The sequence below is a fragment of the Sprattus sprattus genome (genome assembly GCF_963457725.1).
Source record: "Sprattus sprattus genome assembly, chromosome: 20".
In the NCBI taxonomy this organism is placed as follows: Eukaryota; Metazoa; Chordata; class Actinopteri; order Clupeiformes; family Clupeidae; genus Sprattus; species Sprattus sprattus.
The window spans coordinates 8229453-8245178 of NC_137918.1; the positions used below are offsets into that span (position 1 = coordinate 8229453).

Here is a 15726-nt window from a genome sequence, read left to right on the forward strand (position 1 = left end):
TTGCTATCCACTGAGGGAAACAAAGTTACTGATAAACAAACCTGCTTGGGTCTGTTTAAGGCTCATAGTCTCCTCAAAATATTAAAACCCTTCACTTCACTTCACTTGCATCAACAAAGAATACTAGGGGAAGTCTAAGAAGTAGAATTTGGGACATCAAATGACGCTAAATCTCCGGTAAATTACATCTGTGAGTTAGCATCTTCTGCAAACAGCTAGCAGACACAGCCACAATGGGAGTCCTTCCCCCACCCCCTACATTAGATGTGCTGCACACAAGAACACTGACTGACAGGCAGTCTCCACAACCGTCTTCAGATCAGTTAATACATTTTCCCCTTTTGCATTCTATTCATTGAATATTTGCTTAATTTAATTTAATCTAATAACACATTTAGAGATAGCTATAAGGATGTAAAAGTAATCATCATTCACAGCAGCTTAAAGTACCTAAAAGGCATGCAAAATCCTTGCAAACACCACCGACAGCCAAGCTGACACTGATAGAAGCTTTCCAAGACACTACCCAGTGTCTTTTGGCAGTATAGCCGGCAATGTAATGCGTGTGAAAGCTTTTCTTCCATTATTGCAGGAGGTTCCAGCCTGTTACACAGAACTACATAGGGCATATCTTGGATGGCTAGTGGGGAGACTCATGTGTTTATCTGTCCTTCACATGACCATATGCTATCAAATTTAATTTGAGGATGTATATAACTAGTTGCGTATAAAACCATACTTCAAAAAGTGTCAAATTGTTGCATAGTGTTACTTTAAGGCAGAGTAGAAAATTTTAATACAAAACGTAGCTTCCATCATTCCTGGTTAGTGGCTCAAACACATTTACTCCACCTTTGTCAAATGACAGCAGATATTCATATATTCAGACTTCTCGGACAGAAGTCAAGTTAGAAAGAGACAATTGGGCCACTGTAAACAAGTTCAAAATTAAACTGAAAATGATGTATAGTGCAATGGGACCTACCAATGTTACCGTCAGATTAAGCAGTCTAGCCTTGCTGTCAACAAAGTAAACGCTGTCCTCGTACCAGGGGTCCAAGTGAAGGTAGTTGTACATGCCGAAAGCACGTACATGATCCAAGGTGTACTGGCTGTCTTTCAGTTTCACCTCAGCAACAGCTGAAATGTGAGAGGACATTATAAGCCACAAAAACAAAAACAACTGAGTTTTTACAGATGCATTGGTGCAGCTCAGACAAGGATTATTTGGCTGGTGGTCTAAAACAGACTGGTTTAAAGATGGGACATCAGCTTCATCAGCATGACAGTTCTGATCTAAGACGAGCCGACAACAGCAGACAAGTATGTTGCGCTCATTGATGTGGTGAAGGGCTAAATCGCATTAAAAAACTATTCACCCTCACCATTCAAGAGACGACCCATCCATTTCGCAGTAGGTTAAGTTAGTTTACAAATGTGCACTGTATAACAAATCATTTGTAACAACGATAACTTCTTGTGTACAACACGTCGGGTAAGGATCCATTTGTTGAGTTGTGTGGAGAGGTAAACAAGGATGCACAATTTCCGCTACAAGACAATGACAACTCAGATATGAAGTGAATACCAAGGGTTGGCTAACTTTAACTAGCGACAGTGATTCCTTCAGCAGTTTTTTTCTCACCTGCATCTAGCTCAATAGTATAAGTTGGGAGCGGATCCAAAGACAGCCTGTAACTTTCAAACTTGGGATCCAAAAGCTCTCTGTTAACCTTCAGTGAATAATTTGACGAGGCCATAGCTTTGGTGATGGAGGCTACTCTAGGAAATCAAGCAAAGACAGTTTGATGCTTAGACAATGCACGCTGGAAAAATCATGTTTCCTGTTTTATTCACCCGGAATGTTTTTCTGTCGGAATTTTAAAAAGGCATGGTGGGAAATGTAGTGTGTGCGCAAGTTCCCATCGCAGTACTGTGGGGAATTGTAAGGGATAATTTAAAATGTAGGCTTGCCTAGAATGGTAGCGCGAACATGATATTACAAAGCTTCGATGTCATAGGTATTTAGGATTAAAGTAACCGAGACAGTGACATCACACTAGGTATGTCTCATTTCCCCAGAATTCAGCACTGCGCGGTTAGAATGAAAACACATTTATGTTTCACATCGGACGAGTAAGGGTGTTGGACCTCTGGGGAGCTTTACTACGGCAAGCGGGCAAATAACACGTTTCCACATGTCAAATGAGTGAGCAAGTGAGCATTTGCTTACTTTCTTTTTAGTCTATTTCAAAGTGTATCAAGCTTTGGTCGTTGGTCCAGTAAGTAATACTTAAAAATGGTGGTGCTTCAATGGAATTTGCTACGTGCTGTCATTTACTTAACGTTAATAATTAGATTGTAAACAGGTAACAATCACACAATAATCAGACGTGTAACTTTTTCGGATCAAAGTGGCCACGGTAATAATGTAAATCATAATAATGTAAACTCTCTGCTCTCGTCTTTTGTCAGGTTTGACAGCATGAGCAAAGAATCGCAAATGAAGACTTCTATAAATCAAAAGTTAGTTGAAATGGGTGAACGAGAGCGGTAAGTGATGTCTTGTCATCAATGCAGTATACTGAAGTAAACCTGACTGTATTTCGCAAGAAATGTCGACGTTATTATTGCATTTGCTTGGGTATAGGTTGAAAGAGTTGCTAAGAGCCAAGCTGGTTGAGTGTGGTTGGAGGGATCAGCTGAAGGCACAGTGCAAAGGTATGGACCCTTTTTTCTACTGTTATACATTTGTAAACATGACATTTAGCCATTTAGCAGACGCTTTTATCCAAAGCCACATACAACTGAGAGAACAATCAAGCTAGGAGCAATAGAGACCTAGTGTAACAATAAATACTACCCTACATAAGAAATGAAAAAAGTGCAGGAATGTAAGTGCGAGTGAAGAACTAGTCAGAGGAGATAGCATTAGAGGAAGGATAAGGAGAGGTAAAGGAATGCAGGAGAGGAAGTGCAAGGTAGGAAAGGAGGTGCTCTGTGAAGAGTTGGGTCTTCAAGAGCTTCTTAAAGGTAGAGAGGGACGCCCCTGCTCTGGTAGTGCTAGGCATTAGGGCTGTGTATTGGCAAGAATCTGGCGATACAATATGTATCATAACACGGGTAAAAAGTATTGTGATACTCCAAACAAGGCGACATCAATGGTTCATTTAAGGAAAACTGTCATAGTGTTAACACATCACCTTGTGCTTAAAATCTGAACTTTTTGTATGCAGTCAAAACAGGGGGGTCTGCATTGGAATTCATCACATTTCCTGTAACGTCCAACATCATCACAGAACAAGACAAACACACAATGAACACACAAACTCATCCACCCACACACAACACAAACACACAATGAACACACACACACCCACACACACACACACAACACAACACAACACAACACAAACAGCCAATGAACACACACACACACTCACCCACACACACACACACATACACACATACACACACACACACACACAACACAAACATACAATGAACCCACACGCACACAACCACACACACACACACAACACAAGCACACAATGAACACACACACTCACCCGCACACACACAACACAACACAACACAAACACACAATGAACACACACACAGACACAACACAACAAAAACAGCCAATGAACACACACACACACTCACCCACACACACACACAACACAAACATACAATGAACTCAGACACACACACACACACACACACACACACACACTCACCCATATACACACACAACACAAACACACAATGAACACACACACTCAGCCACACACGCACACAACACAAACACACAATGAACACTAAATGGCTCACTATCTTCCCAAAGCAGTGGTGTAGTCCAGGGTATACGCAGGTATACGGAGTATACCCACTTATTTTTCAGTCAGCATTGCGTATACCCACTTCTCAGAACAGGGAGTCTATCCTGTGCTGTATTGCCAAATTAAGAGTAGTCCCACTACACCACCGTCCCAAAGCGTTGCATGTATACTATTAATTAAAAAGTGTTTTTGAGAAACAATACAGTAGGGTATCACAAAACATAATATTGCGATACTCCAGTGTATAAATATTTGTAACACCCAAATAGTTATAGTTATTGTTTAAGTATTGAGCGGAAACATTTGTTCAAAGAGTGATACACTCTATTCATTATACACTATACATTTTAAACAACTATACACCACACTGATATTATTCAGTTAGTTTAATATTATTGGTACCTGAACTGAAAGTTCAAATGAAACTTGCCATTTCTGAACCCTTTTGTCCTCAGGAGCTTAACACTTTAAGGATCTTCAAATCTGGTTTTATAGCTACATGCTTGAAAGAGCTTCCGGTTATTATGTGAAATGATTCTTTAATGGAACTCCACTCTTCCAATTTCATCTTCAGTGTCTTGCTGGGCTTGTTTTGTATAGGACATGTGTAAATGCTTGTGGTTCAGCATTCTGCTTAAATACTCTTAAATTGTTTTTCCTCTGCAGATGTCATTAGAGACAAGGGGTTGGAACACGTGACAGTTGAGGATCTGGTGACAGAAGTCACGCCCAAAGGCAGAGGTACTTTAACAATAGTCTGACCTTCAAAAAGCATCAGAATGACAAGAAGGTCAAATCTTCAAAAGTAGACATTGAACTGTCAGAAATGTCCCGATGTGTGTTAAAGGCCCTTTCATTATCTGAAGGCTGTATGTAACATTCTTTCCAACAAAACATGTGCTGTAGATGTAGGCTGTGAAGGTATGCAGTTGGACATATGAGAGCTGAAACAGAAAATAGTCTTTCAAACGATGAAACATTGAAAGGGTTCTTGGTAAAGGGGGATTGTTGGAGCTCAGAACTCTAGCTCTGTCTCTTGACATCACACTAATACTTCTAACCCTTCAGATAGTCTCCAGAGACATGATGGCCCTCGTTGGTCCTTCCCGAGTCTGACTGTGATGCCATCTTGCCATGATAGCCCTTGTTGGTCCTTCTCGAGTCTGACTGTGATGCCATCTTGCCATGATAGCCCTTGTTGGTCCTTCTCGAGTCTGACTGTGATGCCATCTTGCCATGATAGCCCTTGTTGGTCCTTCCCGAGTCTGACTGTGATGCCATCTTGCCATGATAGCCCTTGTTGGTCCTTCTCGAGTCTGACTGTGATGTCATCTTTCCTCCACAGCGCTGGTGCCTGACAGTGTCAAGAAAGAACTCCTGCAGAGAATACGGGCTTTTCTGGCGCAGAATTCCACATTGTAGATGAGACAGTCCCTGTAGTGTTGTGATGTGCTAGTAGCTTGGATGTACAAAGACCTAAAACCTTTTTTTTATTACCTTTTTATGAACTTTTTAATTCATTTTTGGGGGGAAATTGTAAAACTGTATTGTTACAGAGTAGTTTTTGTTATTTTGCTCAAGTCATTTCATTATAAAATAGCTTGTATATGTGTTTTTAGAGCCTGAATACATCTATTTTTTTTCCCCAGATATGGGAAACCCAGATGACAGATATCATATGATTATAATTATGCTATATAAATAAAGTTGTATTATTATTATTACAACAAATAATATCAGTTCAGGACAAAGTTATCTCTTATTATTATACGGCTCTTCAGAATGTTCCAAAAAGTACTGTTGATTTGAATGGGCCATCCCAACGTTCTACCCTACATTATTTCCTGCTAACAGACCGCTGCGAAAAGATAATGACCGCTGTCATTGGCAACGGGTTTTGTGCTTCTAATTCACCTCTTTCATTTGTCTGGGAATTCCCTGCCCCTTCACTGCATTCCATTTGTTCAGTTGGTCTGGCCAACTCTCAACGGCGCTCCACTTCAGCCACCTGATTGGACAGTCCTTTAACCAATCAGACCAACGATACTATACAACGATACAACGATCGGTAATAAAGCAAACACATATTTTTTCTGTATGAATTGTTCCAGGGCAAGTTTCTGTTCTGTTTTCAAAGAAAACTTGCCTTATCGAAGTTTTGCGGTGCTTCGGCGGCCACCATGTCCAATGTTTAAAAACTCTCCGTGCAGTAGATTTTGTAACGTAGCTGTGGTAAGTTTAAATCCGCCAATGGCGCGCCAGGTAGCCAAAAGCCAGTTTGTGATTGGCTCCAAGGATTCTGGAAATCTTGAAATGAACGGGTATGCAAACTTGGCCAGACCCAGTTCTGAGGCAAAATCAATTTGGCCGGAAGAAGTGGGGCGGGACTTCCCAGACTACTCTTTCATATCATTCCGCAAGAAGTCCGGTCATTTAACGTAACAGACTCATGGTTATTTGAAGTCAGCAAGTAATGGGTTGCTACACAACACCTGAAACTTCAAAGTTCTATTTGCTTGAAGAACTATTTATTTCTAAACGGGACTCATGAAACGGCAACTAAATCATTAAAAAGAGGTATGTTGGAGGAATGTCTTCTATCGTTTTTTTGGCAAGTTACCGTATAATAAGTGGGATAATGTATTGTCCGTCACTGCGCGTCGGGATGTTGTTCGCCCCGTCGGGATTTATTTTTGGATAATGACATCCGGACAATACATTATCCCTTACATGCCAGAGTTGAAATCACGTTTAAACAGCCATGTAACCAGAAACCACGACAACATGAGAATGTAGACAAGAAGTAGCCATGACAACAACATAGTCATAACAAAGGATGCCATTCTCTCCCTCATACACTAGTTATAGTAGCAAAGTGTATTGCCATTGTCTGGACTTTAAATATAAAAGTATGTATAATTATCATATTTGTCCCCTGTAATCAAATATATTTAATATAAGATTCTATGTTCTTGTAATCACTTCATCATCAGCTGCCATCACCAGGGATTGACGTGCTAGAGAACATCAAAGGCTTCTGCCCACACAAATACCACCACAGCAGTTATGTAGGTGCCATGGCTTCCATTCAGCTCACAAACAATGACATGTTTGACAAGCATTGTAATGTTTGTCAAGCATAGCAAGATGATGCCAGAGTTTTTTGGCCTCTAATTCTGGACTCATTGTTACTCAACCAGAGACCTAAATCATTTTATGAATATGAGTTTTGTCAGTTTTTCAAACATTGTCTTCTTCACTCTTTAGCATGTAAGTTTATCAAAGTAATTAAAATGCTTTTAGAGAGACATGTTACCGCCACAATTATTCATATTTTTTTAACGAAACACCCCGTTGTTCATAAACAACCCTGAGCTTTACCTTCCCATTGGTTTAAAGTAACAGTATGCAACAATTTGACTATTATTGATGTATGTTTTTATAGGCAACTAGTTTGGGTACCATCCTGAAATTCATTTTGATAGCATATGGTCATGAGAAAGACAGATAAACACCTGTGTTCCAGGCTGGAACACCCTGCAAAAATGGGAGAAAAGCCTTCACAGCTTGACATTGCCAGCTATACTGCTTAGTTTGTTGGCAACCTTCTATCAGTGTCAACTGGGCTGTTGGTGGTGATTACAAGGTGTTTGTTATTTATTTTCTAGAACAACAATACATTTTCAGAAGGATGTCAGAAAAGAAATGTGCATGCACCTCATCTATCCATTAGTGTTTACGTTTTCTTTTCTTTTAAAGTACTTTTTAAATCTATTTTACAGTTTACAGTGTTTCCATACAGCACACACAGACATGTCACTTTTTCAACAAACAAAAAAATAAAAACTTTTTTATATAAGATTTTCAGGTCTGTAATGCTGTAGGCATCTTAACTGTGAATCTGCAATCACAGTGCAAGGCATCCTTCCACTTCAAATTCTCAGGACATCATATTGACTTGTTAAGCTTGTCATGTTCACTCATTAGCCCTCATTTAACCCATTAGGGCTTCAACCATTATTATTTAGAAGGTCACGACAATTCCAGAAGCTGATGAATTCTCAACTGATGACTCAACAAACAGGCTCCTCTCAGTCAAGGACAGTGGGTCTAAAATGAACCTATCCGGGACGCCCACAAAACAGCAGAAAGTTCTTAAAACCTATTAAAGCTCCTCCAGCTTGCAATTTCCAATGACTGAAATGTTATTAAGAAATTACTGTTGAGAAATTCAAGACGAGTTCTTGAGGACCAAGAAAACTTTCAAATAAAACCTGCACTGGGGACAAAGGCCAACCAACGCCTTGTATGATTCTAAAGACCTGCAGGTAGATTGATCTGCACCATTCCACCATTGATCTGCCAGTGATACCGGGTAAAACAACATAAATCAACAATAAATCAGTCAAATCAAATAAAAAAAACAAAAAAATCATTTGAAAGCTGGTGCCAGTCAAAGGAGCGTTACTAAGGGCGTTACTAAGGGCTGACTCAGTAGGATGCCTGAACTTTTGCACAGGCCACAATTACTATTACACTTTTATCTTTTTGTAACTTAGGAAGTTCCACAGTAATGACATTTGAAGAAAGCCTTGTTGTTTAATGTTTCTCTGCTGCAGGGGTGGTATTTACTTCTTTCGCTTTAAAAATAAACGAAAGCTGTCATTTCCTCACAGGTGCCCAAACTTTGCATACAACTGCATAACTTGCATTAATGTACCGTGCAACTCTGACTGGTTCCTGAAAGGGCAAAGTTACAGGGTTACTCTAACTGGTCCATGTAGGGACAGGGTGACACCTGGGTATAGAGGCCGAGGCGGAGAAGAGGGAACCCCCTTCACAGCTCCCCATACTCTTGATCATAGCCAAGCCATAGCTACTGAACTCTATTCACAGCTCCCCATACTCTTGATCATAGCCAAGCCATAGCTACTGAACTCTATTCACAGCTCCCCATACTCTTGATCAGAGCCAAGCCATAGCTACTGAACTCTATTCACAGCTCCCCATACTCTTGATCAGAGCCAAGCCATAGCTACTGCTGAGTCAGGTAGGGGCTTTAGATATAAATTGAGGCGTTCCATAGATACATGAGATATACATTGAGGTGTTCCATAGATATATGAGATGTATACATTGTGCCAGATACAATGATAAACATAGTGTACAGTAACTTTCAGCATTGTCATAATTCAAACAAATACAATTGTCAGTTCAAATGCCAGAAATTAATTAATGATTTATTGGCTTAAATTAAGAACTAAGAGACATTCATCTTCTTCTTCCTCAAGGTGAAGAGCATGGCAACACCTGTGACAGCATGACTCTGCTTAAAATGCACTGCTAGACTTATAAATAGTAAACAGTCTAAAAATAGCCTCCTCCAGTCACTGTTTTACAATACAATGTGACTTATCTTGCATGCATTGCACGTGAAATAACTTGCTTGTCCGGATGCATTCTCTCTTTGCAAACCTGCATTTTTGAAGTCATTAAAGTGTCACATGAAGGACATGCTGTCTCCCCTGAACAATGGCAACCAGATATGAGGGAGGATCTGACATTGACGTGACCATGAAATTACCTCAAGGGTCGCTGCTTATGCCCAATGCAAAACAAAAGTTTCCCCTGCTTTGCCTATCGGGAGTGGAACAAACGTGCTAATGGCCTTGTGTACAATACAAGCAGCTGCAGTAGCAAGCCTTTGGAGATGTTATAGGATACAATTCCAACACTGGCTGCAAAATCACCTGTTCGAGTTTTTTTTTTTTTTTTTTTTGTCTTCAATTTTGATGTCTTCAAACATTTTAGTTATTTGTTTTATTGTGTCACCTGTTGTTTGAAACCACCTGATGAACATGTAAATCAGTGTCTTATAAATAAGCTATATTTGCCTACAGTGCTGTTTAGTATTCCGAAAACAAATATTTGTTTTGCGAGGATATACTCTTTTATTTGGTTCAATACGTTTAATATTGTGAGCTGGGGTACCGTCTGTGGCACAGTGAAATATTTGTATCATTCCTGAATCAGGTATGACGTTGACGCAGAGATAAGAAATTGAGTCTTTGATCTCTGTGACTGTTTTTTTTTTTTTTTTTGACAAGCTAATAGCTGTCCATTCATGCCAGGTGAGCCAGTTAGTGATTTCAAAAGCGTCCACGGAGTTCTTGCGTCCTATAGACCACACCTGCACATGCGAGCATATTTCTCATGGCGCCTCCTCTTTGGTACCTGGTATTTAAACGTGAAACTTTTGAAATCTCCGTTGTCAAATTTAACTCGATCTGACAGTAACGTCGTCCAAGCCAGGTAGAGTATATTTTAAAAGTATTGCCAGCCAATTGAGTGAGGAACATGAACTGAACTGAAATGAATTGATTCATTTATGTTGATTTATATTGCGCCGTATAAGATTGTCTTATCTCATAAGCACTTTTGACTTTTCGATTATTTCATGATAGAAATAAACTTTTAGGAGAGTCAATTGAGCCCTAATTGTAGAATTACCACCAACAATTGCTGAACTAATGTTGTACTTCCTGAATCAATGTTCTACTCATGTCATATCATTCAGTAAACATTTAACTAATGCAAGCGCATATGTATTTCCATATCTTTGAAGATGATTTCTGAATGTATCCACAGACCGTTTAATAGGTTCATAATAACTAGATAATGTTATGTCTTTGCCAGTGAAACGCGCGGTAATTGGCAGGGGGATTCGTTGCACATCATGACGCGCACACGGCGCCATGCGCACCTGCCGTTTGTAGTTTGTCTTTTGCTCTGTTACTCAGGTATGACGCTTTCATCTTCCCTTTTTTACATGAAGAATAATAGAGAAAAAAATATTTTTCATTTATTTACAAATTTTGACAAGATTATAAAGGCTACATCCAGGCCTCTCTTCCATTTGTACATGTCTGTTTCATGTGTTAACATTAGACGCTCAGCGGGTGTTCAGAATTGATCCACATATTGGAAGCATTAACGGAGCAACAAGAATCACCATAAAAGGCGAAGGTAAGAAAGTTCAAAGTAGCCGAATTATCCACAGAAATGTGTCTTATGTTATGTTATGAGTTATTTGCCAACTGACTGAAAGAACTGAACATTTTAATTTTTACATATAAAAAAAAATACCATAGGCTAATGACCAATGCAAAACCACCAAACAAGTGCTTAACATACACATCATATCAATTTGAAGGTGATTTTGGCAGTCTTTGTGGATATAAAATATAAAGTACTTTTTATGCCCAAATGACCCTATATATATTGAGAGCATGAATGATGCTTGCCAAGTCGTAAGAATTTTGCTGTGCTGAAGCAATTTGGTACATGCAATAATAAACACACTTTGACTTTGACTTTGACTTTGACTTTGACTTTGAGCAATAATGTAGTTTGGCAAGGATGGAGGTAATTGGCTACATGAATGCCTGATAGGTTTTGCTCAGGAGAATCAGTTCTCCCTGAATCCGGAGGATGCAGACTTTGGAAACAGTGTGACTCTGGTGTCCAAGACCAGGTCCATCCCGTGCGATGTAGAGAGGGACTCCACTCATGCCAACCAGATCTTATGCTACACAAGGTATGACCATGAGAAATACTTCACCACAGAATTAAGTTAACTTAAATCAAGCACTTTGAATTGCAACTCGAAATGTGCTATATAAATAAAGTCATACTTACTTACTTACTTACTAACTTGTCCATGAATGCTTCATTGGTAAATAATTTAAGGTTATAAAAGGCCATTTCATCATCTGATACTTGAGCTAAATTATTTATTAACAAATCAGAATAAAAACAATACGTTTAGTGACTGATTTGTTTGCGTTGAGACCGATAATCACATCAATATTACCACTGTTTATTTACTGTTTATTTATTCATTAACTTCATGACACGAATGTATGTACTGTAAGCACTGAATAGGGATGGAATTAGATCCATTCCATTGTATATTCTTACTGCTAGGGAAAAAACTACTTTTTAAAATGTTCACGTTTTACAAGACATTTACCTGGCAAAGTGCACAACTCATTTTAAACAATTAAAGGGTCACTTGTTTAGAAAATTACCTACAAACATCCAAACACACGACTGAAAAGTGAGTGAAATTGCCTCCCCCCCCCTTTAGAGCCATGCCCCATGACAACTACTACATTCGGGTCAGTGTGGATGGGGAGCCCATTCCCAACAGTCGAATGTGCAACGGCTGGTACAACCACCACATCTGCAGCTTCTTTGTGAGTCAAAGCAAGCCCACATGCAGCAGTTACATTTGTAGTATTAAAAATGACAAAGATTTCAGTCTGTCTTTATGTGTGCATATTTTGTCAAACGTGCTTATGACAGTGTGTCTTCATTGTACACCTTTCACATGCTTCTCATTGTCAGTGAATCATTGTTGCTTTGGTTACGTTCTGACATGGTAGACGAGAAACAGTGAGCACAGTCATGTTTTGAGAGACTAAAGTAGTCAGCGTGTAGCACAAGAGTAACATGTAAACCATTTTGTGACAAACTTGACCAGAGAAGTCAGCGTGTAGCACAAGAGTAACATGTCAACCATTTTGCGCCTAACTTCACAGCCCCGCTGGTACCGCACCCCAACACTCAAAGCACTGAGTCCAAGCACAGGGCTACCAGGTACAGACCCCCATTCATAATTACAACATCTTAATTTGTGTTAGCAGTCATCCCACAATGAAATAGCCTTACGCTATTCTTTACTAATGGTACTTTGGTTTTGTGTATGTGATTGCTTGGCAACCAACAGGTTCCTTGATTTCAATAAAGGGGAGGACATTCACTGATGTCTATGGGAGCAACACTGCCACCAGCACCAATGGCCTCAATGTCAGGTTCCTAAGGTAACAAGAACCATAATAGTAAGAATGAGATGTATGTGTGTGGAATATTTCATGCAAGGACGCAGCTTAAAGTAAAACTTTGCAATAAATGAAATTCATTTTGATATGGTCATGTGAAGGACAGATACACACCTGGGCCTTTCCCACTTGTTATCCAGGATATGCCCTATGTAGTTCTGTGTTCTGGCCAGAACACCCTGCAAAAATGGGAGAAAAGCTTTCACAGCATGATATTGCCAGCTATACTGCCAAAAGACACCAGTTAGTATGTTGGCAACTGGGCTATTGGTAGTGATTGAAAGGCTTTTGCATGTCTTTTAGGTAATTAGCGTGCTAGTTTTGGAACAGAACTTCTAATTGTGCTTTAAAGCGCTAAAAGCAACAGCAGAAGGGGGCACATTTGAGGAGAGTGGGCTGGAATTCTGGAAGTGGGTTTCTAAATGCTGGCAAAACTGCTGCCGCAATAAGTGACGTGGACATCAGGCTAAAACCCTTCACATAGTCAGCTGACATATTGGGTGTTTGATTGGAGATAAGGAGAGCTCAGATATGATGGATTGAAATATCAATCTGGTTTGGCACTGTGAAATAGTTCTGTGTGAACTTCTACCTATATTGCGCGTGTCACATACATAATATTCCAACTATTCCTGAACAGGTTTATCATATGACCATCTTGTGTGTTATCAGGTTTATCCTACGACCATCTTGTGTTGTTATCAGGTTTATCATGACCATCTTGTGTTGTTATCAAATGTATCGTATGACCATCTTGTGTTGTTATCAGATTTATCGTATGACCATCTTGTGTTGTTATCAGGTTTATCGTATGACCATCTTGTGTTGTTATCAGGTTTATCGTATGACCATCTTGTGTTGTTATCATAGGGCCTACATGGGAGGGATGCCCTGCGACCTTCTGAAGCCCAACTCTGATGAGCTGTGAGTCTGTTTCAGACATTTATCTTCTGCTGTTGAGAGACGGTCTCATGCATAGAGATTTAACCTGTTTGAGTTTCACAAAAACAGGCTCTGATAGCCTAAACGTTTCCATCTACAGGACAGAATTAAGGGGGAAAAGCTGCAATATTATAAATTAATATCATGGTTGCGAGTTATTCAGTATGCCAGTTATTAATGAAGGTTAATTCATAATCAGAACACTTAATATATAATATCAGAATTTCTTGAATCATAAAGGGTTAAACTCGCTGTGCTCTACTCAGTGTTCTACTACTTAAGGAAAAGTAGAAAGCCCTTGGTTTGCTAACATCAGTTTTGCCAATGCTTCTGCCATACTGTTTTGCCAATGCTTCTGCCATACTTGTTTTGCCAATGCTTCTGCCATGCTGTCTTTCTCAGGTATGGCCTGAGGCTGGACTCAGAGAGGAGTTGGAATGGGAAAATGAATTGTACTATGACTGGAACATATGTCGGTAATAAACTCTAATTAGTTAAAGACAACAGCAAACAAAACACATCACAACAAAACAAAACAAATAAATGACCCAGTTGCATTGCATGACGCATTGCTTTGCAATGCATTTCTTAATTCTCAACTTTGATGTGAATAAAAACCCAGTTGTACTTAATATTACATTTTTAGCTTGACTTAAGTGTCATCAAGACAATACAAGACAACACAGCACAGTAACCGTATCATGAACCACATTCATAATCCAATACCTCACCTCACTTTACCCCATTTGTTCCTTCTTAGGTCATCATAACCTGAGTTACATTCTGGACAGTGAATTCGGAAGGTAAAGTTACATTTATGACTTTTCTTGTAAAAGTAGGTCAACTGTCACAGCAACGTTATTTACTCACATAATACAAGAAGAGTTTACTGTCTTTATTTCAGTTCAACATTTACTTATTTGTCATTATGACCATGCGCATCTCAATTTATATAGGCTACAGTGTTAAGAATAACAGTTTTAACATTTATTGTTATCCGTTGAATGTAAATGTAATTACTGAACTACTTTAGCTGACATGTTACTGTGTTCTTTTCATTTCAGGAGTCTGCCTGAGAATAAAGTCTACTTTGTCTCAGGGTTGAACAAACTCTCTATGTTCCAGACGTATGCAGGTATGTGCTAAAACAAACACAGGCACAAATATTCAAGTCCGTTCATAATTAGTCTGTTGAATCTCCTATTGTGACTGCTACAAGGGAAATCATGTTTTTCACGTGTACACATTTTTGCGTAAGTTGCGGTTTAGTATTGTTTCGTTTTCACAAATCAGGCACACAGAGAACAAGTCTGATATCACTCTCACTCACAGACACACTGAACCCTGATTTAGTCTGATATCACTCTCAGTCACAGACACGCTGAACCCTGATTTAGTCTGATATCACTCTCACTTACTCTGAACTTTAAACCCTTATTTAGTATGATATCACTCTCACTCAGACACTCTGAACCCAGATTTACTCTTATATCAGTCTGGGCCTCGTTTCCCGATAACGACGTATCTTAACGGCCTACGTGGATTTTCGCGACATCGTACACTAAGTAACACTTTCTATGTACGTGCGTTTCCCAACCATCAACTTAAAGTCAGGTGCACGAGCGCAACGTGCACGAGTTCTTAAGTAGCTCTTAGGAGCTGTTTACGTCAGGTTAACCTGTTTACGTTAATTGCTGTGAAATTAGCTAGCCTATGCGTGCATCGAACGTGCAATGTGCACTGAATTCGGGGCGGGGATAGCAACGCCATCTCCAGCAGAGAAGCCTATTTAAACTGTGTTCCCATTGTAAGGACATTTATTACGATCTGTCTGAGAGTGGGCTGTCAAAGCTAGCATCATCGAAGTCATACAGTACAGTAGGCTACATACATTCAATAAAATTAACCTACATTTGAGTCCAACTGCATGACCATTCTTACCCTAAACTTACCCTTACAATAAAGAAGTGATCCTATTTCAACCATAACTTCATTTTAAATAATGTCTTTCTTTATGACATTTAGTTTATAGTTTAGAC

General features: G+C 39.4%; 3 protein-coding genes across 3 annotated transcripts in view; 2 read left to right on the forward strand and 1 right to left on the reverse strand.

The window, feature by feature from the left end:
* The window catches only part of nudcd1 (NudC domain containing 1), a gene marked incomplete at its 5' end in the record, with an annotated part of 48006 nt that extends 46246 nt beyond the window's left edge, over window positions 1-1760 (reverse strand). Inside the window, 2 exons of the mRNA XM_080859012.1 lie at window positions 986-1140; window positions 1646-1760. Coding sequence (XP_080715138.1) covers window positions 986-1140; window positions 1646-1760 — 270 coding nt within the window. The remainder of the gene's footprint in view (window positions 1-985; window positions 1141-1645) is intronic.
* A 418-nt stretch (window positions 1761-2178) lies between these two features.
* LOC308381423 (transcription and mRNA export factor ENY2-like) lies at window positions 2179-5713 on the forward strand. The gene is made up of 5 exons (XM_080858986.1): window positions 2179-2282; window positions 2476-2553; window positions 2651-2721; window positions 4509-4583; window positions 5188-5713. Exons 2-5 carry the CDS (start codon window positions 2486-2488, stop codon window positions 5262-5264), a joined length of 291 nt encoding a protein of 96 aa, XP_080715112.1. The 5' UTR covers window positions 2179-2282; window positions 2476-2485; the 3' UTR covers window positions 5265-5713.
* A 4884-nt stretch (window positions 5714-10597) lies between these two features.
* Window positions 10598-15726, forward strand: part of pkhd1l1.1 (PKHD1 like 1, tandem duplicate 1) — a gene marked incomplete at both ends in the record, with an annotated part of 71269 nt that continues 66140 nt past the window's right edge. The window contains 10 exons of the mRNA XM_080858741.1: window positions 10598-10610; window positions 10791-10868; window positions 11295-11439; window positions 11992-12100; window positions 12446-12503; window positions 12634-12727; window positions 13616-13669; window positions 14090-14163; window positions 14448-14490; window positions 14752-14822. Coding sequence (XP_080714867.1) covers window positions 10598-10610; window positions 10791-10868; window positions 11295-11439; window positions 11992-12100; window positions 12446-12503; window positions 12634-12727; window positions 13616-13669; window positions 14090-14163; window positions 14448-14490; window positions 14752-14822 — 739 coding nt within the window. The remainder of the gene's footprint in view (window positions 10611-10790; window positions 10869-11294; window positions 11440-11991; window positions 12101-12445; window positions 12504-12633; window positions 12728-13615; window positions 13670-14089; window positions 14164-14447; window positions 14491-14751; window positions 14823-15726) is intronic.